The sequence below is a fragment of the Trichoplusia ni genome, chromosome 1 (assembly GCF_003590095.1).
Source record: "Trichoplusia ni isolate ovarian cell line Hi5 chromosome 1, tn1, whole genome shotgun sequence".
Classification (NCBI taxonomy): Eukaryota; Metazoa; Arthropoda; class Insecta; order Lepidoptera; family Noctuidae; genus Trichoplusia; species Trichoplusia ni.
In genome coordinates, this window is record NC_039478.1 from 22,080,193 (window position 1) to 22,107,472 (window position 27,280).

General features: G+C 34.4%; 2 protein-coding genes across 4 annotated transcripts; both read left to right on the top strand.

Moving 5' to 3' along the window:
- Window positions 1-1,410: 1,410 nt before the first annotated feature.
- On the top strand, window positions 1,411-21,126 carry LOC113499431 (aquaporin-11). 3 transcript variants are annotated; one of them, XM_026879912.1, is made up of 8 exons: window positions 1,411-1,607; window positions 1,742-1,846; window positions 14,862-15,045; window positions 15,417-15,539; window positions 15,854-16,005; window positions 19,174-19,312; window positions 19,955-20,056; window positions 20,398-21,126. In XM_026879912.1, the coding sequence occupies exons 2-8, from the start codon at window positions 1,796-1,798 to the stop codon at window positions 20,625-20,627; spliced, it is 981 nt and encodes a 326-aa protein (XP_026735713.1). In that variant the 5' UTR covers window positions 1,411-1,607; window positions 1,742-1,795; the 3' UTR covers window positions 20,628-21,126. The 3 variants fall into 3 exon arrangements, with proteins under 3 accessions (XP_026735713.1, XP_026735729.1, XP_026735721.1); XM_026879928.1 differs by lacking the exon at window positions 19,955-20,056 and having other exon boundaries at window positions 1,422-1,607; XM_026879920.1 differs by lacking the exon at window positions 1,411-1,607 and having other exon boundaries at window positions 1,633-1,846.
- Window positions 21,127-24,845: 3,719 nt separating this feature from the next.
- LOC113497769 lies at window positions 24,846-27,005 on the top strand. Its single transcript, XM_026877517.1, has one exon. It carries the CDS (start codon window positions 25,057-25,059, stop codon window positions 26,914-26,916), a length of 1,860 nt encoding a protein of 619 aa, XP_026733318.1. The 5' UTR covers window positions 24,846-25,056; the 3' UTR covers window positions 26,917-27,005.
- Window positions 27,006-27,280: the final 275 nt, after the last annotated feature.

The window sequence follows — 27,280 nt, forward strand, 5'->3', positions numbered from 1 at the left end:
AGTTTGTGTGCCTCGTTGGGCGCCAATAAAATTTTCTTTTTTTTTTCTTTTTTGTGTAAAAGGTGTTTGGAACAAGTAATTGTAGTTTGCAGTAGTGAGTGGATTTTATTTCTCCCTAAAGTAAAAATTGTACAAAGAAAATTTGCAGATACCGTTTATAAATAATATATTGTTATTAGGTAATGTCCGTCCCTTCTGTGTTTCACCAGTCTTTATCAGATTTTGTTTCGACGTATGTTTTTTTTTGTTATCTTTAGCCTATTTATAAGGAGTTTGACGACCAGATCTTTTCAATATAAAGAAGTTGATTTCCCAGTGGCTTATTGTTTCTGCTAAAAAAAAAAACAAAATTAATGTGAAATGAATACAGTTCATCGTATTATTTTAATCCTCTACTGGATACCGTGACTTAATAGAGCTACCAAATTTAATTGGACAGAAGCATCAAAATGTATTCATTAATTTAAATACCATTGTATACGTCACGAGTGGCTTATAGTAGCAAACATCGGATATACGAAGTCGCGTAATGAATATCAATTATAGAATTTGTACCCACGGGAAGACAAAGATTATGCCAACAGACTAACCGGGGTCAAAGCTGATGTTTTGTACCTAACGTCATGTTTTTGGTAATAGGTTAGAAGTTACAATGGTAAAATTTATGTATGTTACGAAAACAAATAATCGCACATTTTTTTAAACGCAAAAGCGTGTGAGTTTTTGTATATGTGTGTTTGTTTGTTGCCCTTTTATGTCAAAACGGCTTGACTTATTTACATGGTAAGATTGGCGATTACGATAAAGACTGGTGATTTACATGTCATTAGGTTTTGGTAGAAGTAGCTGACACTTAGAAGATAAGTTTTTTCCGACTTCGTTAAAGCGGGTTATGTTTCTCCAGCTACATATAACTAACCTCAAGACCAGAGAGGACGCTTGTAAATGCCAGTTGTTTATATTGCTCTAATGATGGTGTTTGGTTGAAATATTATTTTTCAGCCTTTAAAGTGGATATAGAAGACCTTTGGGGCTTTTGTATGTAACTATGCTAATGCTATGTAACAAATAAATAGTCGTCAAAAAATAAAAGAAAGTGAAAAAAGATACCTTTCTGATTTAAGAGTGCTTTTGCAGTAATTTTGTAATTAATTGGCACGACTATTCAATCTGAAGAATTAATCAACTCTGCATCATTTTGGCGGCTTCTGATTTTTTTAATCATGCTCTTTGATGACCGCATGTCACCCGGAGATCCTTGGAAACTATAATTTTATCGTCATTACACATGACAAGCGTATTCAGCGGACATGTGCACCACACGTTAACTTCAGTGCTTATTTTTAATTATTTTCCTTCACAATAGCGCGGTATAAAACGAAATCCCTGGGTGATCCGATCTCTAGTCCGATTTTGTTCGCTTCTAAATTAAGAACGCCTTCGTCTGGCCTCGCACGATGCGTGTGCGCACAGCAAACGTTCACACAATAAAAACCAAACGTAGTACATATTATATTTTTCTAACGAACCCGACTTAACCGACATCGCATAAAAAATCACGTGAATTTTGTGATACGATTGTATTTCGGACATTTTAACGTAAAATGGTAAGTTGATTGTGAGAGTTTAGAAGTTGTTTTTGAAAATCGGTCATATTTTTGTCAATCGTCTTAAAAATGCTCGCGTAACAGCTGCGATGGGCTGGACTGTGTTCTAATTGGCTTTCGTCTTCATTTTTCAGTCATTAAAGTGAAAAATTGTGAAAGTAATCGTGAGTTAATTAGAAGAAGACAAAATGAAGTTCACTATTGACGTTCTGGGGATTTTTCTAAAAGTCGTTGTTAAGGTGAGTTTTTAAATTATATTATAACAAAAATAAATTTTATATTGTGTATAAATAAAAAATAAAGAAAAATTTAACTTGAAAAGTGTTTTTAAAATGTAGAAGCTAAAGTAAGGATTAATTTTAGAATATCATGTAGGTAAATGTCTGGGCAACTATGTTGGCGACATGACAGATAATATACTAGTTCGTTTACCTAATTGCAGTGTTTTAGATTCTTGAAAATAAATTATACTAAAGTATGTTTTTTTTTGTGTTATAATGTACATCGATATAGATGAATATTTTACTGATACACAAATATGTACCTAATTGTTATTTAAATTTCATTTAAAATTAATTTCACTAAGCCACCAAATAAAACCTAAAGCAACGAATCAGGACTAAATCTTTAGGTTTTTTTAAAAAATCTTAATGTTATTTATTAAGAAGATATTTCTTCCTCAAGAATATACCTAACATTCAACCGACTTCAAATGAAAACTGCAGAGCAAAACTTGATGAATTTTCATGGATCCAAATGACAGCTATTCCACATTGAAGGAAAATCATTAAAATTAGTTCATCCAAGCCGAAATTCGGAGATAAAAAGCTTAAAAAAAATACAGACAAATTAAGAACGTCCTTTCTAAAGTCGTTCGAAAATAAATCGATGAGATGTGCAATTAAAATACACTCCGTCACCGACGTGATTTGTATGTGTTATAACAGCGGCAAGTCAAAACATTGACATTATACCGTGTTTACTGCTGACCTCATTGTGTAGCTAGCGTAGTGAGTCTTTCATTTGGTTCAATAGTATCAGCCAATTGACTGGCGATCCGGCCGCAATGCAGTTTCAACTGATACCAGTGACAACTCATTCCACGTTGATAGTTCAAAACTTTTTGGTTTCACAAACATGGGTTGGGGGCCAATTAGAGCGATTGGATAAATTTCGGACTGAACATTTTTAAAGAGTTTTCTTTTTAGTTAAATTTTGCGGAAAAAAAAACTGTTTTAGACTTGGATTAAGACCGCAAAGACCATCAACGAGATTAGCAACTGAAGAGTTGTCAAGTTGTCATTACCATACATTTAATCACAATAAACGCTTGTGGAAATATATTTCGTATATGGCGGAGTAAAACTTATGGTGCGGAAGCTTTTTAGGTGGTCTTTTTTACCAATTAAAAAACGGCTGAGAAACACCAAGTGGCAAAATTGTACCAGTTATTTGATCAAAATGTTTGCTTTATGTTTATCTATTCATAAATAACAGACGCAAGGGTTATTAGGGCATCGTAATTTAGTAGGAAGGGATCCTTGTTCTCAATTAGATTTTATCTAGTGGCCCTGACTTATCATACCTTGCTACTTATCTAATACAAACCGTTCCAATTGATTTAAATAACTCATAAATACATGATTTTCAGAAAAAAGAAACACAAGTTAGGGATGTCACGTAATGACCGATGTTTTTATTGTCCGGATAGCTTATTGTTATTATCAACTCCCGCTTTGGGTTGAGCGGCAAGGAGTGTCAGACTTTTACTGGCTAAATTCCATCCATGTTCCTTCCTTAGCGCTTTGTATGAAAACGGGTTTGCGGTAGCCCTAGATAACAATCCCGCTCATATAGCGGATACCTAGGAATGAAAATAGGATACTTTTAATCCTGCAATGAATATATATTTAATACTGTAAGGGCAATTGCTTTTTAATGACTAAACCTTGTCCTTCAACATTTTTTTATTTAATATGGTTTTAATTACAATATGCATACTTAATGCCCAGTAACATTATGAGTAGGCAAACCAGTTTAGGTCTTTTATTAATTACTATAACAGATACACCTGATACACTATATTGGAGTTAAGAGTTAGCTGAACGTAATAAATAATGTTATATGTAAAAATATTGTGACAATTATGGATCCCGTCTGGAAAAATATCCTTGGAAAGAAAAAAGAAAGCAGTAGTATTTGTGTTTTAATAATACTAAGTTTAATATTGAATTTGACAGCATTGCTTACGTATTTAAATAAGGTTGGTATATTTTTTATTAATTTTTAAGTTGTTTGATATCATTATATTAAAAGTAGTAATTAAGGAGTGACTGCCTATCTGACCTCCTCAACCCAGTTACCTAGACTACACGACACCCCTTGGTTAGACTGGCTGTCAGACTTTTCAAGCTTCTGACTACCTGTAACGACTGTCAAAGATTTAGGAATAACAGCTGGGACCCAAAATTTAACGTGCCTTCCGAAACACGGAGGAACTCGCTAAGACAAAGATGGTCACCCATCTACGGACCAACCGCGTCAAGCATAGCTTAACCTGTGATCGAATCACTTATGCGGTTATAGCTTAGCCAGGAGCTCCCCTAATATCTTCTTCTTCTAATACATAAAATTCCCGTGTCACGATGTTAGTTACCGTACTCCTAGGAAACGGTTCTACCGATTCTTATGAAATTTTGTATACATATTGGGTAGAACTGAGAATAGAACAAAATCTATTTTTCATACCCCTAAGTGATAAGGGTTGCTCACACTAAAAAAATATATTTTATTTTTTGGACAAAATTGTTTGCTTTTTTTTATAATGTGGCATTAAAAATACATACAACTAGAAAAAAAAATCGGCAAAACAACGTTTGCTGGGTCAGCTAGTAACCATATAAGAATACACTCAAATCTCGTCTCCAATCGTGCAGTAGCCGCTGTCTTGCATTATATGCAAAACTGATCCAATTCAATTGGCCGACTCATGCCGCACTCAAACAATAAGGAAACACTCATTCATGTCTAATTGATAGAACAGTTTACTCACGCCTTTTTATCGGTATGTCCCGACTAATTTCACACGCGATCCAATCAACAAGTGGCCTTTTCGTCACTTAAGTAAGACATCGTTATATTTGATGTTTAAATAACTATTTCACAATAAATAATGTAATCTATACTAATATATAAACCTGAAGAGTTTGTTTGTTTGTTTGTTTGAACGCGCTAATCTCAGGAACTACTGGTCCAAATTGAAAAATTCTTTTTGTGTTGAGTAGAAAATTAATCGAGGAAGGCTTTAGGCTATAAACCATCACGCTGCGACTAATAGGAGCGAAGATACAATGGAAAATGTGAGAAAAAACAGGACGGGTATAAATCATAACTTACATCTTCTTCTACCCACGGGAACGAAGTCGCGGGCAACAGCTAGTATTAAATAAAGGTAAATATGACCTTTAGGTAATCATACATTATTTCCATACAAAAGAGGTCTGTTTACCTCACTAGCTTGTCGCGCACCGCTGACCTTAGGCCGGCCCTGCATTGGTCCGCATAATTATATAATACGAATACTGGTATTAGTTGCTATATAGTCTGCTCACTTGTAGTTTGAACTATGGTTAATTTTATATCTGAAAGTGTGAATAGTTTAGCGGTAGACAATTTAGGTATATATAAAATCATACACAGTCAGATTTTTTATACCGTACTTTTTTATCTTACGAGAAAGATTCGAATCTAGTATCTAGTCAGTACCTAAATAGTATATTTATTATTACACTCAAAAATATACGTTATAGAAACGGTTTATTCACATTTTCACAAGTATTTAAAGTGATCGCCCGACTAGTTTCGGCACCAACCGATCTGTAATAATGAGATGACGCGACTTTGGGTTCACTGGTCGAACTGCAACAGTATAGAATCTACCTACCTACAGTAAACTATAAAATCTTAAATGTAAGTTGACTGTGAGCTATTCTTTGATGTTGTACAGGCATTTTTTTATTAAACTGTTTTTTTTTTCTAATGGAACAATACTGAATATCTCAGATCATCATTGGCCTAGCCTTTTCCCAACTATGTTGGGGTCGCCTACCAGTCTAACCGGTTTCAGTGAGTACCAGTGTTTCACAAAAGTTTTTTCTTGTTGCCAATCGCTTTTAATAATCCTCTTTTAGTTTACTATTTTAATTAACTAGGTACTAGAGTTTCATTAATTGTGTTATGAATTTTGTTAAATAAGTTATAATTGAGTTATAGTTCTCTGGTTACAATAGAGTTTGTTTATTTTAAAACGTTTTATAAAAACTAGGTTTTTAAATTGTTTTGTTGTAGTGGACTATTCGGTTTAACGTAATGCATTTATTATTAAATTTTTAAGTTGGGATTTTATATTATGTATTATTTGTAATACAAATCTTTTAGAGTTAACGAGTTCTAATTCACTAAATTAGAATTGGTATTCGAAGGTAAACTGGTCCCCAGTGATTTCGTAGAATATTTCTTATTACTTTTTGACATAAACTATGCCGTTGGTCAATTTGCAGGTTTTGTCCACTTCAGCATACCTTAAAATTACCTGTCATCCCACTGCCGGGCTCAGACCTTTTTTTCTCTGTGATCTCTAAGGCTTATCAACTATTTCTTACTCCTTTATTCAAAAAGGTCCATTCTAGAAAATAGTTTTCATATAACATCCCAAGAACTGGCCTATTATAAAAATGTTTGAGCCAACACTTCAAACTTATACTTAGTAACAACATCGACACCTGGGTGTTTAAAACATGTTTACAATACCAAACGGTAGATGATTAAAAAAACATTCGTTGTCTTCTGTTTGGCTGCCAGTCTCATTTTAGATCGCTGTGGGTGTTGCGATGCTCCCTTGTTTTCATCTAGTAGTGTTTCATCACTTCATATAAACTTAGTTGCTAAGATCAAAGCCAGAGCCGTTAAGTCGAGTCTCTGTCACGTTACAGAGCAAAGTAGAGACAGAGACATTGCTTAGTGATGGGTTGGAACTGACGGAAATCAACTATTTGCATGCAAACAACCTCCTATTCTTAAGAAAATCTCTAAATAAAAAGATAATCTTGTTTCAAACAGAATGATGTGAAATGTTCATGTTACACACGCTTTTTTAACCATCATGGACCTTACATCCATATCTTGGAGTACCTAACATTAGGGGCGTGGAAGAGAGACGATACTTTTTGCCGTGTGGTGCGCTGTAATGTTTGAACAAAATGTACGGCACAGCTAAGAAAACGTCAATCAAGCTATCAGCACGGATATCTGACGAATTGATCACAGTACTGTTTATTATTGTGACGTAATCAAAGCAATAAACTGTTCTATTTATTATAAACGAAACGTAGGTACAAGTATACATTTATTTCAGTACATCGCAATAAATAAAAATACGTTCTGATTTTTCAGCTATTTATAGAAGTGATTTGTTTATCAATGTATTTTTAAATTGGCTAACGTAACACATGATGTGTTAAAATACGTAATAGTATATTTTAGCTTTGTGAAGTTATCTTTTAGCTCTACTTAGTATTATGAAAGGTTTCAGTGATTAGTTTTTAAAACAATTTCGTTGTATTTATTTTAAACTTAAAAGCGTTTTGAGCAAAACGTTCAGGTCTGATCTATGACTATATTTTTTATATAATTGAAAAGTGCGTGGGTCACAGAACGCCTCCGTAACGGCTGGACCGATTTGGTCGTCCAATATGTTTAGAATGCACAGATTAATCCGGAAAATCGAAGATCATCGCATTAGATAGTTCTATTAAATTAGAAAGAAGAAATTTTTGTTTAATATATTTAACTGTCGTTATAATACAGTTCTCAAAAAGGCCTAAGCATATAATAATATGACTTGTGTCATCGTGTACGCCTTTAATAAGGACACGGTTTCTCATCACTCGGTTTCCAAAAAGTTATCCCGTGAATGAAAAGAGATAGGTATATTAAAATAAAACAAATTATATTCCTCATTTCAGTTCCTGAATAATTTATTTACGAAATAAATTTAAGATAGCTAAGTGGAAACGAAGAGAAACATTCAAAATATTTCGAAGCTACTAATTACAAGCATCCATGTAGTTTGGCGAAACAACTTTCGAAGTTGTCGAGAAAGCATTAAAATCGGATCGACTTCAGAAGTAAAACTTAAAGCCGTTTCAGTTAAATTCAAAATGAATACCTGCACTTCAGGTAGCCTCAAAGTTATTAATGTAGCGAAAGTTTCTGAAATTCAAACCGTTGGCTATTGTCATTAGGATAAACAAAAGAAAAATGGAAAAGTGTGAGCCATTCTCGAGCCACTCAGAGTTCCGTATGGTCACCTGTTAAATGTGTGCCTTACCAGCAGCTGCTTAACTTATTTCTTAGAACGGTAACATAAGTACATACGTCTGTCGCCAAGAAGGACAAGCAGACCGACAGTCATTGAAATTGCAGCTATCCATCAGACAAAGAATTTTCAAAATTGGTTATTTCGTTTAGTCCTCAGAATGTACAAACATACAAGCTGAAATTCTCATTAATAATAGTGAGGGTTACACTTCACTGTAGGGCCTAAAATAAATTAAGAAATCTTGTTTGAACTTAAATTAAGGAATTCCAATTTTAATCTTTGTTTTCTGAGATTTAGCGCCAGTAGGTACTAACCGCCTAGTAACGTATTTTGTTTAAACGAATTTACATAAAATTAATTAATTCGATTTAATTTACATTCTAATTTAATTTCTGTAATCTTAAATATTTAACAAAGGCTTCTAAGAATAACAATATTAATGCAAATCAAGTCAATTTATTACGTAAATATATTTATCTATATATTAATTGTTGAAATGTAATACGGTTACCCTACAATATTTTATTATATAACTATCTCTTAATAAAAATATAAGACGGACACACAGCGGATTTTCAGTAAAAGGGGTCCATTTTTACAGTTTTCGTACGGAACCCCAATAGACAGAAAAACATCACGACCTCACCATATTATTTCATGAAGTCTAAAATCTGTGCCTGGGCTTAGAGAGCTTATTGCTTTATTAATGACATCTTCAAATATCTGATCCTAATTGGACTTAATAATTGAACCCAATTCAGCAATTTTATAATTCCTTCCTATTGCATAAACGATTCATGACGGCGTATCAATTGGCGACGTCACGAACCTCACCTATCCCGGTTTTAATTACGAATTAATACAAAGCCTTCACACGCATGCGGTTCTATCGAATCAGCTTTAGCATGCGATCCAGGATTGAGTACACTGGCTCTCCCAAAATAGGGTTTGCAAAACATAAAGCTGTTTTTTCTGACCGTACACGGAACAGAACGTTCTGAGTGGGCTTAGCTAAATTGTTTTCGTATTTGAAAAGACGAAAAAGACTTCCAAATGGACTTTTTGAAACTGGTTAGTGTGGTGTTGTGATATCAGGTCCGATATTTTTGACAAATATTAACGCTTTGCCCTTTTTTTACTTAGTTCAATTGGAAAGCTAATTTACCTGAGTTCTAAAAACAAAGTAAATAAATATCTGTATGCTAAAAACAAAGAAAAAACCGTTTTCATAAGTTTTAATTTAGATTCACTTGTCCCTTTGTCTGTCTGTTAGTTAATTTGATTCACTTTCCGATATTCGATAAAGCTGAAATTTTGATAGCACGTAGGTACTCACATTAACAATGCAATATTATGACATGATCTATGGCCGATCTGATACTGGAGATGGAAGGTGGCCATAGGAGCTCCGCTAAAAACAAAATATTGAGTTTAGAGTCGTTTTAACAATCTGTTAGAGTACTTTGAATGTGAATGTGATAGCTTAATGTGACAGCTTCCTGAATGTGATAAAAACTAAATGGGATTGCCCACTCACATATGTTTTAACCCAGAGGACTAAGTCTCTCTGGACAATACAATATTAATTGTTACCATGTTTTTAAATTCTATGTAGTTTGGTAAAACTTGTAATGAACCTTTGTTGTTTTTAAATAAAAAAATATTATTATTATTATTATTTGAGTCCAAATCCAAATTAGCTTATTTTTAGAAAAGGCTCTTGTTTATAAGTTTGTTTTGATAGATTGACATTGTAGTACTGTGAAAAGTTTTCCAATATTTCTGTAACACAGTTTTGGAAAAACAAGCTATATTAAAACGATATTTATTTCTAATTTTGTAACTGCGATTCACTTTGTGACTTTTCTTTTTTGAAACTCATCACTTTGGTCGGCCGAAGTTTTTGGAAAATATTTTTAAAATTAGGCTTTATTTAGTTCAACGGTTACATTTATAGTGAATGGTGGATGAAACTGGATGCTGTCTGCTGCAATTTAAACTTCAAAAAGTGCTACTTTGTAGTCTAAGGGCCTGTTTCACCACCGCCACATAACTTCCCGTTAAATTACTTGACAGATATTTTTACACAAGGAATGTCAATTGTTTCAATTTATCTGACAGATAGGTGCTAATTTTACTTTAAACTTTAATTTTGATTTTGACATAGTAAATTGATGAAAGGAAATGCCATTTCAGGCTTTTTATTCCAAAACAAAGTAACATAGTCTAGACCCAATCAGACGTTCTTGTGAACACTCCACTAACGAAGAAAATATTATACCCTACTAGTATTACAACGGCACCGCCTGCAATGTTAATCCGTATGTCATCGTCTACATTTTGTCAATCATTCACCTGGATGGTAAACATACTCAGTGCGACTGAAACTAGATTTGTCAACACGATACACTGCAACAGATATAGGGACGAAGCCAGCAGACGGGCTGAGGTTAGTCAACTTCGAAAATCTAGACTAGAGGACTTCGGAGGACATTTTCAGTGCGAGTTATGTTGGAAGGATTTAGAGAATTTAGTGACGTTTGTTGAAACGTGTAAGAAATAGGACCAGTGGGTTGATGGTGGTGGCATGATTTATTTCTCAACACATTTACTGCTTTTGTTTTTTTTTTTAAATGTCATGATAATTAATTAAGGGTGAAAATACGGCGTTCATCCTGTTGTTATTATTGTTCCACTGTTAATGTGAACATGTAGCCAAATTTGTCAACACCAGAGGATATAAATGAAGCCAATGATAACAAAAAAACAGTTATCTTTATCGTTGCTATTTTTTCTTAAAAAAAAAAGATGTTGCGGGGTTTCTCTCACACATTTAGGTCATATGCACAAGATACCCAGACTCAAAACAAGCATTCGTGGATCGCAAAACGCTTGACCTACTCGGGGATTGAACCCGCGACACATGCCACGCACCGTGGGTTCTTCCTGATGACCTCAACCACTTGGCTATCCGTGCAGTCATTGACATTGTAAATAACGTTTTGAATCAGAGAAAATACAGTCATTTAAAGTTTCAAAAATGCCTGATAGAGTTCTATTTCAAATAAAAATATTTTGATTTCGTTAACTCGGCCCCGTTTTCAGCCACTCCAGTAAAGTTTTACCGTCCAAATAAAAAGAGGAAGGTTGGGAACGTACCTGACCAATGGCAGTACGAACTGTTGACTGTGCCCATAAAAAACGATTCCTTTTAGATTATTTTTGCCTCTACGACGACTACAGAGTTTATAAAAAAGGATGGAAAACGTTTGCAGTGTTTTTTTAAGTCTATTTCTGCTATCGGTTGGTTTACTGATGAACTTCTCGGTTTTTTTTTTATTAATTTGTACCTAACTGTTGTTTTTGGGCTGGAGATGATTCTCATAGATACATTTATTATTTACAAGTATGATACAAATATATTATCTTTATTTATTGCATATTATACGGTAAACACGCTTAATTGGACTTAATTGGATAAAAATGTTTGAAGAACACATTTCATCAGATTATCCTGAAGGAAATTCTATTACCTGCATCATGTCTCAATCATCATCAGCCTTGGACAAGCCACTGCTGGGCATAAGCCTCCATTTATATTTGCCATTCTCCTATATCTATTGCCCCTCATCCATCCAATTCCAGTCTTTTTTGTATTCTGCCTATTTCATCCTCGTCATCTCCTACATCATGTAAATGCGAAAGGACAACTTTTCTTGTTAGGTTTCAGAAACTTATTTGTCAGACTCAAAAAGATAATCTAGGTTACGGCCGGCCTATGAATTATTTAGGAGCTGATAATTAGTTTTGACTCACCAAGAAGTTTTTTGGACAAAATTAACTTTGAAATATGTTTGTTTTTGGGCGTCTTAAATAGAGGCTTCTTATTAGTTTTGTTTTTATTTATGGATAGGGAAAATTTTAAGAGAAATCCTTATCATATTTATATTACGAAAACTTCACTTCGCCGTCGCAAGTCCGACTCGTATTTGACCGGTCATCGATACATTGAGATGAGGGCCCGATTCACTTATATAATGCTGTACACCAAATTATTACTATCGTAACCTTAACTTTTAACCATTATTAAATGATGCAACGACTTACTTACGCGTATTTATCGGGATTGCCCGACTAATTTCGGACCCAATCGGAGTACTTAATCATGAGCATTTCTAATGATATTCTCACGAAAGTTACCATAAAATTTAACCCACTTCACTGTTAATTTTTATCTATTTTACAAATTTTTTTTAAATAACTTAAACCGTACATAGTCTGGTTTAGTCTAACAATATTTGTCGGTAGGGGTCGCCTCCTAGACACATATTATTCATTCAATGTTTATCGTTCTGTCTCCAGGGTATTTGCAGTTCGCGTAGCTGGTGTACTGCTCACCCATTATTTATATTGCCTTTACTCCTTGTTTATTTGGTTGCTATGGCAACGAGTTGTTTGCACATGACAGCAGATGGAAAGTTTTGTTGCTCTACTCGAGATGGTAACTTGAATGATCAAGTGTTTTTGTTTGTTTAGATAATCACTAGATAATTTAACTTATTTATCCTCCTTTTTTTAAAGATATTTAAAGGTTTAACACTCTTTTTCTCTGATATCGTCGTTTCTTATAGAATAGACACTTAAAACTGCTGTTGGAAATCCTAATTAAGTTTGCTGTTTAGCTCAGAGATTTTAGTTTGCCTGAAATCGTAAAGGCGCCATTCTAGTGAAAATAAAACTCGTAACTCGTGTGCTGTAAAAGATGGATTTATAATCGGTTAAAACTTCAACCGTCCAACTATCACGATCCAGGACATGACAAAGAAATAATAGAGCTTTAGAGATAGACTTCCGTTTTGACCTTTAAGTAAACTCTAAAAAAATACATTTTTAAATTAAATTGGCTGGGTGTCGGAGACTATACGGTGCTTTGAATTATTGGCTCACTAACTGTTATGTGATAGTCGCTCTGTATGGTCATCGATCCCGTAAAACATATTATAACCTTAATGACCAAACAAACTCGAGATATTCTTAAGCAGATGTGTTTTTGTTTACTTCGTCCTTTGTTTAGACAATGACGGATAACCGTCGCGGTAAAGATCAAAACTTTTTGGATACTTAAGTACTTTCGTAATTTTTCTTCGTCTTTCATCGGTCACTAGGGAATTTAGTCATTTTTTTAGATCTTTGGCAGATTAATTTTGATAATATTGAAGTTGAGGTTATTAGAGTTATTAGAGTTGACTTTTGCTATTATTTTCTCGATAATTGCGATGCTATTGACATCGAAATGCCTTCTTTTGCTGCGCCCTAACAGGGTTCATAATTTTGTATCTAGCTCTAGCCTCTTTAACATCTATTGTACCATTACGGAATGCAAATAAATACATGAATATGAATAAATTTTCCTACTTATTTTACGAAATAAAGACGTAAAATTAAAATTAAAAATAGTTGTAAAATAGGTCTACTAATAAATTAATTATTTAATAAAATAATATTTATTTTTAATAATAAATAAGTATTTAATAAAAAGTGCTAATAAGTGTTTTTGTCAAAAGCTCTATACAAAACGTGTTTTCTGTAACAACAAAATACCTAATATTATGAAACAACGCCCTCGTGTTTGTCATAACTTATCCTGAAACCTGAAACAAAAACTTGCAGCACGTACTTCAGTAAGTTATTAACAGTTGAATAAAACTTAACATTACAAAACTTGAATGATGAAAAACTTCAGTTAAGTAATAAACGTGCTTCTTATTAAGCTGTCTGTATTATAACCGATTTCAAAAATAAAGAGATTCCCTCTTCTAATGTATTTTTAGGGTACTGTACCCAAAGTGAAATAACAGAATTAATCAATTTTCTCAGAGGTAGAATTGATAACTTTAACAACACCTAATTAAATTAAATAATTAAAATCAATACGTTTTTGACACTACACAATAATTTCAACCAATTTAGAACTTTTAAGTTTAATTTGTCATGTTTTGAACTTAACAGAACTAGACAAAATTCAAAAAAACATGAGACCTAAATCAATAATATTTTTGGGAATTTAATTATTCTTTCAACGAATAAATTGAAAAAATCAAATTTTAAAACCACGTGCTAAAAGTAACTTAACAAAGTGTTAACTGTAGTAATTTAATAGTTTACTACAAAAGCGTCTGTCGGAAGCTGATTGTTAACGTCGTTTGCAGCGTCAAACAAAGTCGGATGTGACGTCACAGTGGACGGGGTCCGCTGACGTTTCTATATTTAACTTGATAGGGTTCAGATAACTGTGTTATCGGGTTCTGTGTGACTTTATCTAGCCTGGTATCTCTGTTTGGGTAACCTTTACCTTATAGTTACTATGTGTTCTACGTGAGATAAGAAAAAAAGGATACACTGTCGATTAAAAATATTTATTGATGTGAAATAAACTCTTTTTAATCAAGTTTGGTCTTTGAGTGTTCCTTTTCGAACAACTTTAAAGGAGGAGGTTCTCAATTCGTGTGAATTTTGTTACCTCAGAATTTCGGACTGGTAGAACCAATTTTGTTGATTAATTGTCCTTTAACGCATAATAGCTGTGATTTGGACCCATAAAATCCGTTTCCTGAAGTCTGGCTTGGTAATTTTTAGTTGAAGTCGTATGTATGTATTTGTTAAAATAATATTATCATAGAACTGTCGGTTTAATTTTGTGACAAATGTATTTTTTCTTTAAATATACACTATCGCATAAAATAAAACTTCGTCGACTTCGGAAACAAAAACCATAAAGAAAAGCCAGGATGTCTAAAACTGTTGTGCGAACTGCCTTCACTCGAACACTTATAAAACTAACATCCCAAAATGACCTCCAACCTCTTTGGTTCCAGATAAACAAAGTAACATTCGCACCCTTGGTCGTGTCAACTCTCTTCATCCTCCTCACATCACTGCTCGCCCATTGTGCAAGGAGAGTCGTCCAGAAGGTTGTCAAGGAACCCTTTATAAGGTTACTCTTTGAGGAAGCGATAGCCGCAGCTGAACTATGTGGTTGCTGTTTTGAGCTGATTGTGGGTAAGTGGGTGGTAATGAATCATGGTTAAGAATGGGGGACTTTTATTTAGTGGTAATTAATTAACCATTCACCTTCTATGATAAATATATTCTTATCATACGAAGTTTAAACTAACTGGATGTTTGATATTCTCGTCTAAGTAATTTTACTGTTCGATTTAGGGTCTAATGGATTTTAAAGGGATATCTAAACAGGAAGTTTAAATTCAAGACTTAGTGCCGAACTTATTACATTTGGAATTCATTTAATTTATATTTGGACCAACGGGCAGGAGTGATGAAATTAATTTCTTAGCAGTTTGATCAATTAAATGAGCTATATTGAAGTGATTTTGTTACATTACATTAAAATTTATTTTTGGTTTCTCCAGTGGCGGACAATTTCGGTGTGTCAACCTATGCGATATTCCTCTTTGCTCTGACGATCTGGTGGTCGCTGAACTGGGGAGACGCTACTGCCTGCCCCTATACACACATAGAGGATATCATTGAAGGTAAGCATAATTCGGCCCAAAACTAAAAGAAAGCTGTAGAAATATGTCTGTTTCTGGAACTCCAACAAAGAATCAGATAATACCAAGATATTATGAAACCAGGTGGTAGACTAGACGTCTATAGATTGGAGAAGCTGAGAAGAGGAGTACGTCTAAAAATGGGATAAATATAGGATGATTACAAGTACCCAGAATGCACCAAAGCTGAAGGCTAAGGTGGTTGAGCCTTAATATTACGGTTTCGCTTTTATCATTTAGGAGTAGAATCCTAAAAATTAAAACACTCTACTGATGATTCTACATAAAATTTTCAGGCAAAGGTGACATCCGCAAGGCTCTCTTGAAGACTTGGGCTGAACTGGGAGGTGGTCTCCTGGTTTTCAAATATGTCCAAATGTACTGGGCCCTGGAGATCTCCGACACACACAAGGACAAGGCGTTTGAAGACTGCAAAGCTGATTTGCAGGTACATTATTAAATTGGTTAGGTTAGGTTAGGTTATAATGCTACTGTAAAAACTAATAGATTAAATAATACTTTATCACGAAATATATCTTACCGATATTTTGTTTTCTGACTAGCATCTGACAAGCAATGATAATTATCTTTCACAACTTTTACACAGCGCCATCTAGTGTCAGACTAAGCAAAGCTTGTGTTTGTTAAGTGTAACATGATTTACGTTACAAGGGCATTAACCGGACTGATTTTGTTACATTTCATTGCAATACCATTATCTTCAATAAAATACATTTTTATAGGCACATCACACAGTACTTTATCCTAAATGGTAGAAAATCGGTAACATATGGATGGTCCATGCAAAAACGTTCGCTTTGACCTACATTGAGACAGACACAGCTGTTACGTCAAACCGTAACTTCCTTTGGTATCTCGTATACAAGATTACGGAATATAAAGCCCTTTATACACGAGGCGACGTAACCGATATTCGCTGACGTATGCAAGTTTCTTTGTGTCTGCGTTCTGCCCTTTGCATTGTACAGGTGGCGACAGAAGTAGTTAATAGTATCGAATTTAAAAAATAACTGTACACAATCGAATTCAAGGAGTAATATTAGAATTAGTTTAACGACACGATGCAAAAAAAAATCATATTCAGTCAGTAATCTCAGTAGATTAATTGATAAAGCGACTGATGCGTATAGCGAGGAGTTGCAGGTTTCTCATTGCAGCATTTGTATTTATTTACAAATATGACCCGATTAACAACACATTCTGCATATTAAAATAGCAAAGTTAACAAAATGAGCTCGAAACCTAAAATTAATCACACTTAATTGAAGTATAATAATTTACCTATAATATGTATGTATTAAGAAATATATAAGTTTATCAGTTGTCTGGTTACCATAACACAAGCTCTGCTTAGCTTGGGATCAGATAACCGTGTGTGAGCTGTCCCATGATATACAGAATATACGATTTTTTATAATTCACTGGAAATTACTTGTTACGGTAAATCTGATTGTCTTAATATTAATATGTCGCTTTTGCTGCTGGTTGTACGAAAGGCAAAATAATCTTTTATTTGATTTGCATGCGTTCTATTGGTTTGTTTGTCGGTCGCATTTCGCGTTTGTTTTTGTTTAATTTGCCATTAATATGAGTTCAAATGGTAATGAGGTTTTACACCAAATTAGAGCGTACGTATAATGGATTCAATACTCATTATTTTGAATAATTATGATAATGTTTTGCTGTTATTGAATACTGAGCTGATGAGTTCAAATGCACGCGTATTTATCGGGGTTGCTCGACTATTTTCGGCCTCAACTGGAGTCCTTAATTATGAGCAAACGTCACAGGATCGCGAGTTATCGGCACGAAAGTAACTATAATTTTTTTTGCCTTTTAACTGTAAAAACTGTTTCTCTATACTGTAGATATTTACGTAATAGTTCGTTTTACGCTTTTTATAGTTCTATTTTCTATCTTAATGCGATTGTTGGCCATAAATTCTGTTCATGATGTCAACTATCTTGGTTCAATGCCAGCATTTTTCCATGCAATCTTTAGTTTTCTTTTAAAAAATGCTTTTTGTATTTATATGGGATTTATACTTCCTCTCTGGCTAGAGAGGTATATTCTATAAACGTTCAAACCCACATTACGCTTAATGTTACATACAAATCCAAGACAACTACGCATGTTTGGGGTACTTTTACTTCTAAACCACTGAACAGATTTTAATCAAATTAGGCGTAAACTTTCAACTAAGGACAGAATCTTGCATATACTAGCTAAAATGAAATGTCTCCGTAGTCAGCCGACCGTTAAAGGTCGCCACGCCATATCCTCTCCGCGGGACGTTTCGTAGGTTCAATTCACGTAGGACAAGAAGTAGGTAGTGTCAGTCACGAATACCAGTTCTGAGGCTGGGTGTCTTTGCGCATGTCATTTGAATATTTGCGACATTCCAAACAGAAACACGGCACAAGAATTACAGTGTGAGTCGTTGAAAAAAATGCTTGACTCGGGCAAAGTCGACTGCTGAAGCTAGTATACGTCAAGATGTTTTATTTTAGAAACATTTAATTCAAAACACTGCTTCTTGTATAGCTTCAAGTATTTCCTCCTATCTTTTAAAACCGCTATTCTTGGAACAAGACAACTGACGTCATAATCATAAACCAGAATTTAATTAAGTCTTCAAAACAATATTCTTCGGTAAACTAAACAAACTTCAAGGCTTTACAGTTAATTAGATGAAATATTAACTGACGGCTTTCTTAGTACGATGTATGAAGTCTGGCAGATGTTATGCAGAAACTACGTGCACGATGCAGTGTGGAATAACCGCGAAACGTACTCGCGTTAGTGGATTAAATTGTCTGAGAATCTTCAGTATTAAGATTGGATTAAGATAATATTCGAAATGGGAAAATATTCTTGTGGAATTTAGACTGGAATTTTGAACTTGGGTTTTGTATAGATACTGTTTATTGCATCGTTTTATGATGTAACCTTCTCAGATAGCGATAATATGCTGTTTCTGTTGTTAATGTCGACTTTAGGTACTTGACCGTCTTGTCAGCATTCAGCCAACTTCGGGCAGAGTCATTTATCACTCTAATATTATAAATGGATGCAATGAAAGAATGCCAGTGCCTTTGTACGTGTGTATGTTTGCAACCTCTCTAAAGGCCATTCATTAAAAATAATACCTAATAAACTAACGATTAATTTGTAAATGCACCGGAAAACAGATCGCGTTTAATATTACGTTGATTTGGAATCAAGGTGCTATATCATTATCCTACCCAGACAGGGCTGCATTTCTATAAATGTCAGTACTAGAGTCCGTTAGGTGACAAAAAGGAATTATACGATATTAAATATAAAGGAGAGCATCTATGCCATACTTTTAAATTTAAAAGACAGTGTTATACTTTTCATTTTGCCGCTTATATTTTGCTTCCTAGCTGAAAATTTTCCAAAGTTACAGTTACAACTACCCTTTCTGTTTTTATTTAATTATCACAGTTACGCTGATAAAATTGCATACTACTTTGGCTAAGTTATATTAAGACTTATGTCCCACGACATTCAGTTCAATTTCATTTGCATAACTTTCAGTCAACAAAACGAATGATTTGTCCAATTCTTCCAGGTTCCAGTTCTATACGGTGCCGTAGTGGAAGGCATCGCCACCTGCCTCTGTCGTTTGGCGTCTAAATCTCTCGGTGACCTGAACCCTCGCTTTGCCACAGCCATCGACTCCTTCATCGGAACCTCCTTGGTTGTCGCCGGTAAGAATAAAAAATATTTATAGATCATACTGTACATTTTTTGACAGTCCTAACTCAATTGTCCAACTCACACTGAGGTTTAGGAACATACCTAATTCAAAACATCCAAAAAGTTTCACTCCCTGTTTTTTTTTTATCCTTTTTATTTGAACAATTTTCCTACAGAAACAAAACGTTACATAGATACATGGTGTTTGTCATAAGCTTACCTTTTAACACGAACACCCCGCTGCCACTTAATCACTACAGCACATATCACCCGCAGGTCTATTGGCTATATCGCTTAAAACGTTACACTGATCTGTTGAAAAAACCGTTTTATATTTGTTTTCCGTCTCGTGATTATCTCTTCTTATATTTTAAGCTATGCCTGAATCTGAACTTAAATATGTACGGACCGCTGCCAAGTAACTTACTTGTTCAATAGAAAAAGCATGAATGTTTGTCGATGACAGCTCAAAGACACGTGATTTAGCGAAACGAAAAGTCTTTTCCATACATTTGGGCGTTGTTTATAGACATCATTTGGCTTGAAAGAAGGGCTGCCACAATGCATAGAACCAAACAACCACGCCTACAGCCAATAAGCCTGCAATACACCAATATCACTCACATACTCACGCATAGCTATCAATGTTCCAGGAGTCCTCACTAGGCACACGGTATTCGTCTACCGCTATCAGGACAATAGTGCCAATGCGGACCTAAGCGTGTCCATCTTTTGCAAAGTACATTTAGGAAAAGGTACATACTTGTATAACTAAATGTCCACTAACGTTAATACCATCGGTCGCTTTAATGCATGGATCAACATCATTTTCTGAACGATCTTCTAGGATCATTATCATCAACATAATTATCACTGTACAAAACTACTTTCCATATCATTTTCTTTTTGATCTTTGTAGGTTAGCTCTGGCTTTTGTAGTTCGTATATTTATACAGAAAAAGCTATTAAGGGATAATAATGACTTATCCTATATCCAAAAACAATTGAAGGTCGCACTGAAAAGTCCTTGTCATCAAGTCGAATGTTTATAAAATGTCATAAAAAAGTCTACGTAAAACCTTATTTCTCTTTGCAGCGTTTGATTACTCCGGCGGCTACTTCAACCCTGTTCTGGCGACATCACTGAAGGCTGGCTGTGAAGGTCACACGCTCATGGAACACGCCTTAGTCTACTGGATAGGAGCGTGTGCTGGGTCTATCCTATCGGTCTACCTGTACAAGCTGCCCGCCATCCAGAAGTTCGTCAGAGGTTCTGCAACCAGCGAAGCAAATGGCGACAGCATTTGGGCTGATAAGGAAGACTAGATTTTTATTCCCATTCTAAATCAATCTGGGATAATGCTGCAATCTTTTCAGCAGCTCCAAACAGTATTTTCAAGTATCCACTGGTTTCTGAACGAAGAACTGACTGATTTACGTTTAACTGAAAATATAAATTCAAAGAAATAGTTATATTCCGAATTAATTGTTGACTCAAATCAGAAAAAAAAACGTTAATGAAAGTGAAGTGAAACACTTCATTTAAATTCATCGAAAAAGTTTTAATATCGACATTGAATATTATATTACATACTTCGTTTCTCGGAATTCAACTGCAAATGAAAATTATTGAAGGCATGAATTGAATTAAAATGATTCGATCTTTACACCACTTTTTTCAGTAACTGTTTTTACTCTAAAAATAACGCTATTCTAAAAAATATCAGCTACTATACTGAGAACTTTAATATATTTTCGTTCTCGTTTTAATAATTTTTTCGTTCTCGCTTTTGCTCGTTCAGTTCTTGTAACGTGATACCCAAGATTCTAGTCATTTTTCTAAGTATTTCTAATTAAAAAGTTCGTATTTATTAGGCCACCTCTCATTTCTTTTGTTTTGTACTTTGTAACAAGATCAAGATGTCTGTTCTAACTATTTAATTTACTTTATCTAAACTTATCTTTTGCCCTTCAAGAAGAATGTGTCTTACCAGATGAGCGTTTGCCCAAGATAAGTGGCACTTCTACAAGTTCAACTACTATAAACCTTGGATTGCCAAGTCAAAACTCGTATTGTTATCATGTGTTTATATCGAAGTAATTATCATTTGCTGAAACGGTGAAGGAAAACGTGTGAAGAGAACCAGCACAGCTAAGATTTTTAAGGGCGTGTTAATCGGAAGGAATAATGCAAATTCATTGTATTGAAATCATCAAATGCCTCCTACATCTTTGGGTTGAAGGGAGAAGAGGGAACAGAAGGGGGGAGGAATTGTTGACTTATGTCTGTTCCTTTTTCCGGCCTCGGTAACCTTTTAATGCAATACTATTGGTTCAATAGAACGTTTTTTGCATCGCGTATCGCAAGTGCAAACGCTATAACCTTAATCTCATTACTCAAATGTAGAGACATAACAAGTGGAAGTTGAAAAGGAATGTCATCTCTTTACATTTGACCTATCATTGTGGAGCGCTTGTAGAAGTGTGACTTGTGCAAGAAAACAGATGTAACCACCTTTTGTACTAAGCTTTGAGTAAGCGTTAGATTTTATATTTTTTCTACCCTCGTTACAGTTATGTGTTTTGTTGAAGAATGTCTCCCAAAAATATAATAAGTGCTACGTTCTCCCGTTGTAAATAAATGTTTAATTTATTATATTTTGTTTTGTTCACATTACCTATATTTGGTTTTGTGGTTATTTCGAAAAGAATATTTGGTATCTAGCAAAACGCGAGGCAAATAAAAAAATACTAGTATTTGTGTTAATAAGCCCTGAAAGACTTGGTAAGGCCTTGATAGTGCTAGGAAAATCTTAAGCCTTAGTCTTTCATCTTTTAAACGTCTCTGATTTAGCCAAAATACTCTAACATTGTCGCTAAAAGTATTCAACTGGTTACTACATTTTGGGAAGTAATGAGAAAATATCAAAAGCCTGTTCACATCTACATTATTTGCTAACTGCTGATGTCGGTTATAGATGCAAAATATTATGAAGATAGCCTATGTGTTAATCCAAGTTGTCAATTACATCCTGATCAAATTTCATCGAAACCAGCCCAGCCGTTTGAAACAAGACACACTTATATACTTTTTAATTTATAATAATGTGATCAAACAAAAACCTGCAATAGATTTTCTTCCTTACGCACATTTAATTACGTATTACAATCCCTTGTCTCCACGACTTACCTCAAATAATACAGGACGCAGTGAAATGTGCAATGATTTAGTATTCTGGAGAGGTATTATGATTTATGCCGTCGACTCATGAAACACGAGCGTCCCGAGAGGCAGGCTGTGTAGCTAATTCACTTGTAATGCGAGACTGACATATGTAAGCTATTATACGAATTGTAGCTACCCATAGGAATATGTTTGGAGGATCTATCATCATTTTACAGGACGCAATTTAATTGGACGTAAGTGCACATGCAGAGCAGAAGATTTTTGAAACGCATGCCGCAGGAGAACGTGAGAATAATTTGGCTCGTAGTTGAGGTCACCTCACCACCTCAATCAATTATGAAGGAAAACTAGAATTTAGGAAAACCTTCTTTAATAAAATTGTGAGTTGTTTATTCAAATATTTTTCCGACAGCGTTCTGCTTGGGGCTCTAAAAATATTTATTTAATAAAACAAACTGAGCTGAAAATATGGAATGAGGAATTTCATCGGTTTTTTTTCGACTTTCAACAGTTTTATTTTTAGAGCTTCAGAATTGATCGAAAGTACACGTCAGACGCAAACTCCTTTTACTTTCGTGGAAAATAAGCAACAATTTTACTTGTTTTTAAGCAAAGACTCACTAAGTTAAGTTTTGAAATATATATTTTTGAGGAACACAATTAAGTAAAGGCAAATTAGGTATGTTCGGCTTTGTGTAAGTAAAATATTAATACTATTTTTCCTAAGAACTTGTATAATTAAGTTTGATGAATAACACAACACAAAATATCGACATACCTATCACTGCACTTTCATCCTGAAACAAAGCAAACCATGACTAGACTCACACAACTTCATTAATATAAGTTCCCATCATACAAAAAATCTGATCTATAGACAAACCTGAGTACCATGAACTCAAAGCAAAACTGTTGTCATTGTGGCAGCGAGACAGGCACTACCAAGCATGCGGTGTAGTGTCGACATTTTGCTTACACAGCAACAACTTATCGAAAGGAGTATCTAAGATATCATGGTACAGGCACAGACATCCACAAAGAAAGAAATGATTAACTTAATCAAAAATGTAAGCCGATCGGAATTTATTGCAGATCTTAAAGAAGATTTCACTTCATTGCCGCTATGATCTTGAGAGGTTAATTAAAAAGTTACCAGCCCCGGGTTAGAATGGAATATTAAATTTTATTTCTCCAACTTTTTCCTTTGTACAATAATATTGTTTTGTTATGATGAAAAGAAGTTATTCTGTTCATTTTGAGAGGCAATTGTTTGTAAATGATGATCTTTGTCTCTTATTAGTTGTTTATTAGGTAAGAAAGTTGGTGATAGTTCACCAGTTCGATGGATCGATGATGTTCAAAGGGCTCGGAATGGATGCGGAAGGCGGAGGACCGGGTATTGTGGTGACACTACTAGTATGTCTAGCAATGGAATGCTGCAGGCTAAGTTGATTATTTTGCAGCATGATAGTCGGCGATATTTTTGTAAATACTAGAAAGCTTATACAAGTATCATGGTACCTGAAAAATGAAAGGACGTAATATTGTTTTGGAACAAAATAATTGTTTTATACCACGCCAGCCTACTGTTTACATGTCGCGGATTCGTTAAGCGTTTTTCTGGTTCTGGTTCAAGCTTGTCCTGAGTCTGAGTGTCTTTGCGCAAATGACTTCAATGTTTGTGAAAATCCCCGCTACACAAGGATTCAATTCTTGAATGCGGGAGACAGTAAAAGAAGTTGAAATCGAAAATGTTTCAGTTCGGAAAATACCTAGGGCAAAGTGATGGTAACAATATGGGTTATTTAATAGGAATATTGACCGCAGAACCATTAAAAAGGTTAAAAGTGTGGGGTGAAACAAAATTGATGGGACTATACATAAAAAATGCATTTACTGTTAACATTGAGTTTAATATCCCAAATGGACAATCATCATCAAAATGTAAAGTATAAAAAACAGTTAATGTCAAAAAACATTTTGATTTTCATTGCGTAAAAGCTAAAATTGTTGTGATTTTCTGAATCATACATTGTTTGAGCGTGGATACGCCTGTAGCTGTAGTTAATACGTACTTAAATTATAATTTTATTTATAATATTTTGTGTCTCTGCTTCAATATTAGTTACAACTTTGATTTTATTTATATTCTCTCTTTTTTGTGTATTTGCTTCAATATCCTATTTTTACTGTTTTATTTTTAAGAAAAATTGAATTCTAAAGATAGAAATAAGAAATCATCAACCTTCTGGCTAGCGTAATTGTTAATTCCTGACTTATTAACAGATCGAACTAATAAATCACCTGAAATTCATGTCGAATTCTTGCTCTTCTTTATATAAATTCTAGAAAGTTTCATAATATTCCAATCGCAAGGACAAACGAAAATCTTATACATGTGTTTATTGTTCTGCGTTAATAACATGCTCCGAGTAGCGACAAATGGTAAATACGTGTTCAGGTAAAAAATAGAGCTCATTAACGTTTAAACAGGACCTATATAAAGAAAATTTACAAAAACAACTTCAGAAGAAAGCAAAACCTAAGCAACAGTTACAAATAATTTTGATGATGTGGAAGCTATTAATCTGTTTCATATTAAATGTATCCTGTTCTCATAGAGCAGATGGTATATATTTAAAAAACGAAGTCGCAGTAATAAATGAATTTGAATCTATAACTGAATGTGTTATAACTTTGAGTGGTTTGCTAAATATGAGCCCGACATTTACGATACTCAAACAAAAAGATGAGGATAATAAAGAAAATGAATTTATCGAACAATTGGTGAGAAGTCTAGCTAAACACAATACACCTCAAGCTATTCTTGAAGATGTTACCGACCACGATGAAGATAGCCATGATTTATACATCAACTCATTAACAGTTGTTTTTTTCGGTTCGTGTGAAGAAGCAATTCAGTTTGACTACAAGAATGTAAACAAAATAAAATACCTCATCGTTATATCTGATCCTACCAGCAATGACTGTGGAAAAATACTTAAAGCAATAAAAGAAACAGTTGGTGAATTTGACGTCACTTTTATTATTCAAGATTTTTCTAGTGACATCAATAAGATTTACACAATATTTCCCTATAAAGACATAAACACGTGTGAAATGGTCCACAAGTTGACGCACATCAATACTTGTATCAACAGTACTTTAGAAACTCAAGAAGTGTTTCCAATGAAAACACCCACGAATTACAACAAATGTCCTCTTAGGGTAGGTATGGCAACACTTTTTCCATTCTCCACAATTAAAGATCATAATTCACTTAAATCTTATGATCCACTCGAAGAATCACAAATTAAAGGATCAGATCTAGAAATGCTGAAAGTCATCAGTAAACATTTTAATGCATCTTTAGAACTACATTATATCAATAGAAGTGAAGAGAATCCGTATGTGGACACCGAACTTCTGAAGTTCCTTTTTAACGACAGCCTTGATATATGTGCTGGGGGCCTCTACAGAATATACGGAGACGTAGTAGCATACTCAGGGATCTACAGCAGACAAGACGTTCTATGGATTTATTACGGTCAACGATCAGAAAGGTCTTGGGAGAATTTAATAAGAAAAATGTACAGCAGTTACATCTTCATCATATTCTACTTTACCTATTCCATTATTTGGTATTTCATTTGTTTATTCGATGGGAATTCAGTTTCTTTTACGAATACGTTGTTGTACGGCTGGGGAGGACTCGTAGGTGCAACATCTATACAAGAACCAAGATCAGCAAAACAGAAAGTGATAAACATCATGTATTTAATCCTGTGTGTCTTCTTATCTGTATTTGTAAGCATCCAACTGTATTCATACTTGACCATACAAGTGCCGCCACAATTATTTAAAACCAACGACGAAGTTATGGAGTCAGGGAGAGTAGCCTTCTTAAAACCAATAACGAAATATTTTAATAGGGACGAGAAATATTTGAAGTTTGCAGATAAGTCTCAAGACTGTTCATCGTTCATGGATTGCTCGAATAAAACTATACAGTACAATGGTTTGACAATAGTTCTGCAGAGTTACTTCTATATCATCCAAGCGATGACAACTGTCGATGATGAAGCTAGAATACTAAGAGCTTCCGAGAATGTTTTGACAGTCTTCAATGAAATGCTGATTAGAAAGAACAGTTCACTTGTAGTGAAAATCCAAAAAATAATACCAAGATTATTTGAAGGTGGTATTACAAGAAAGCAGTTTATTGAAGCCATTGGTCTGTCTGTGGTAGATAAGGCAGGTATTGCTAATGCTAACACGATAACGAACAGTTATAGTTGCCAGGCTGGGTGTAAGATCACGCTCAAGCAGATAGCTGGAGCCTTTCACATTTGGCTCTTTGGATGTGGTCTATCTTGCTTCTTTTTTGTCATTGAAGTGCTTAGCAAACGCAAAATAAAAACAATATAAATGTGAAAAAGTAAAAGCTATATTCGATAAAATTTTAGTATATAGCTATATTTTTATAATAACTATCGTGAGACTGATTCATTATTAAATGATGTAACGGTTTACTCACGCGTATTTATCGGGGTCGAAAGTCGAACTCGACTTCGACTCGCGATCCCGCCGCGTCTGCTCATGATTAAGGACTCCGGTTGGGTCCGAAACTAGTCGGGCTACCCCGATAAATACTCGTGAGTAAACCGTTACATCATTTAATAGTATATAGCTACATTAACCTTTAACTTAAATTAGATCTGATTGGAAATAATATTTTTGAGAAATTTGCGGTTGAAACACTTGGGATATGGAACTCATGATGTGGAATCTT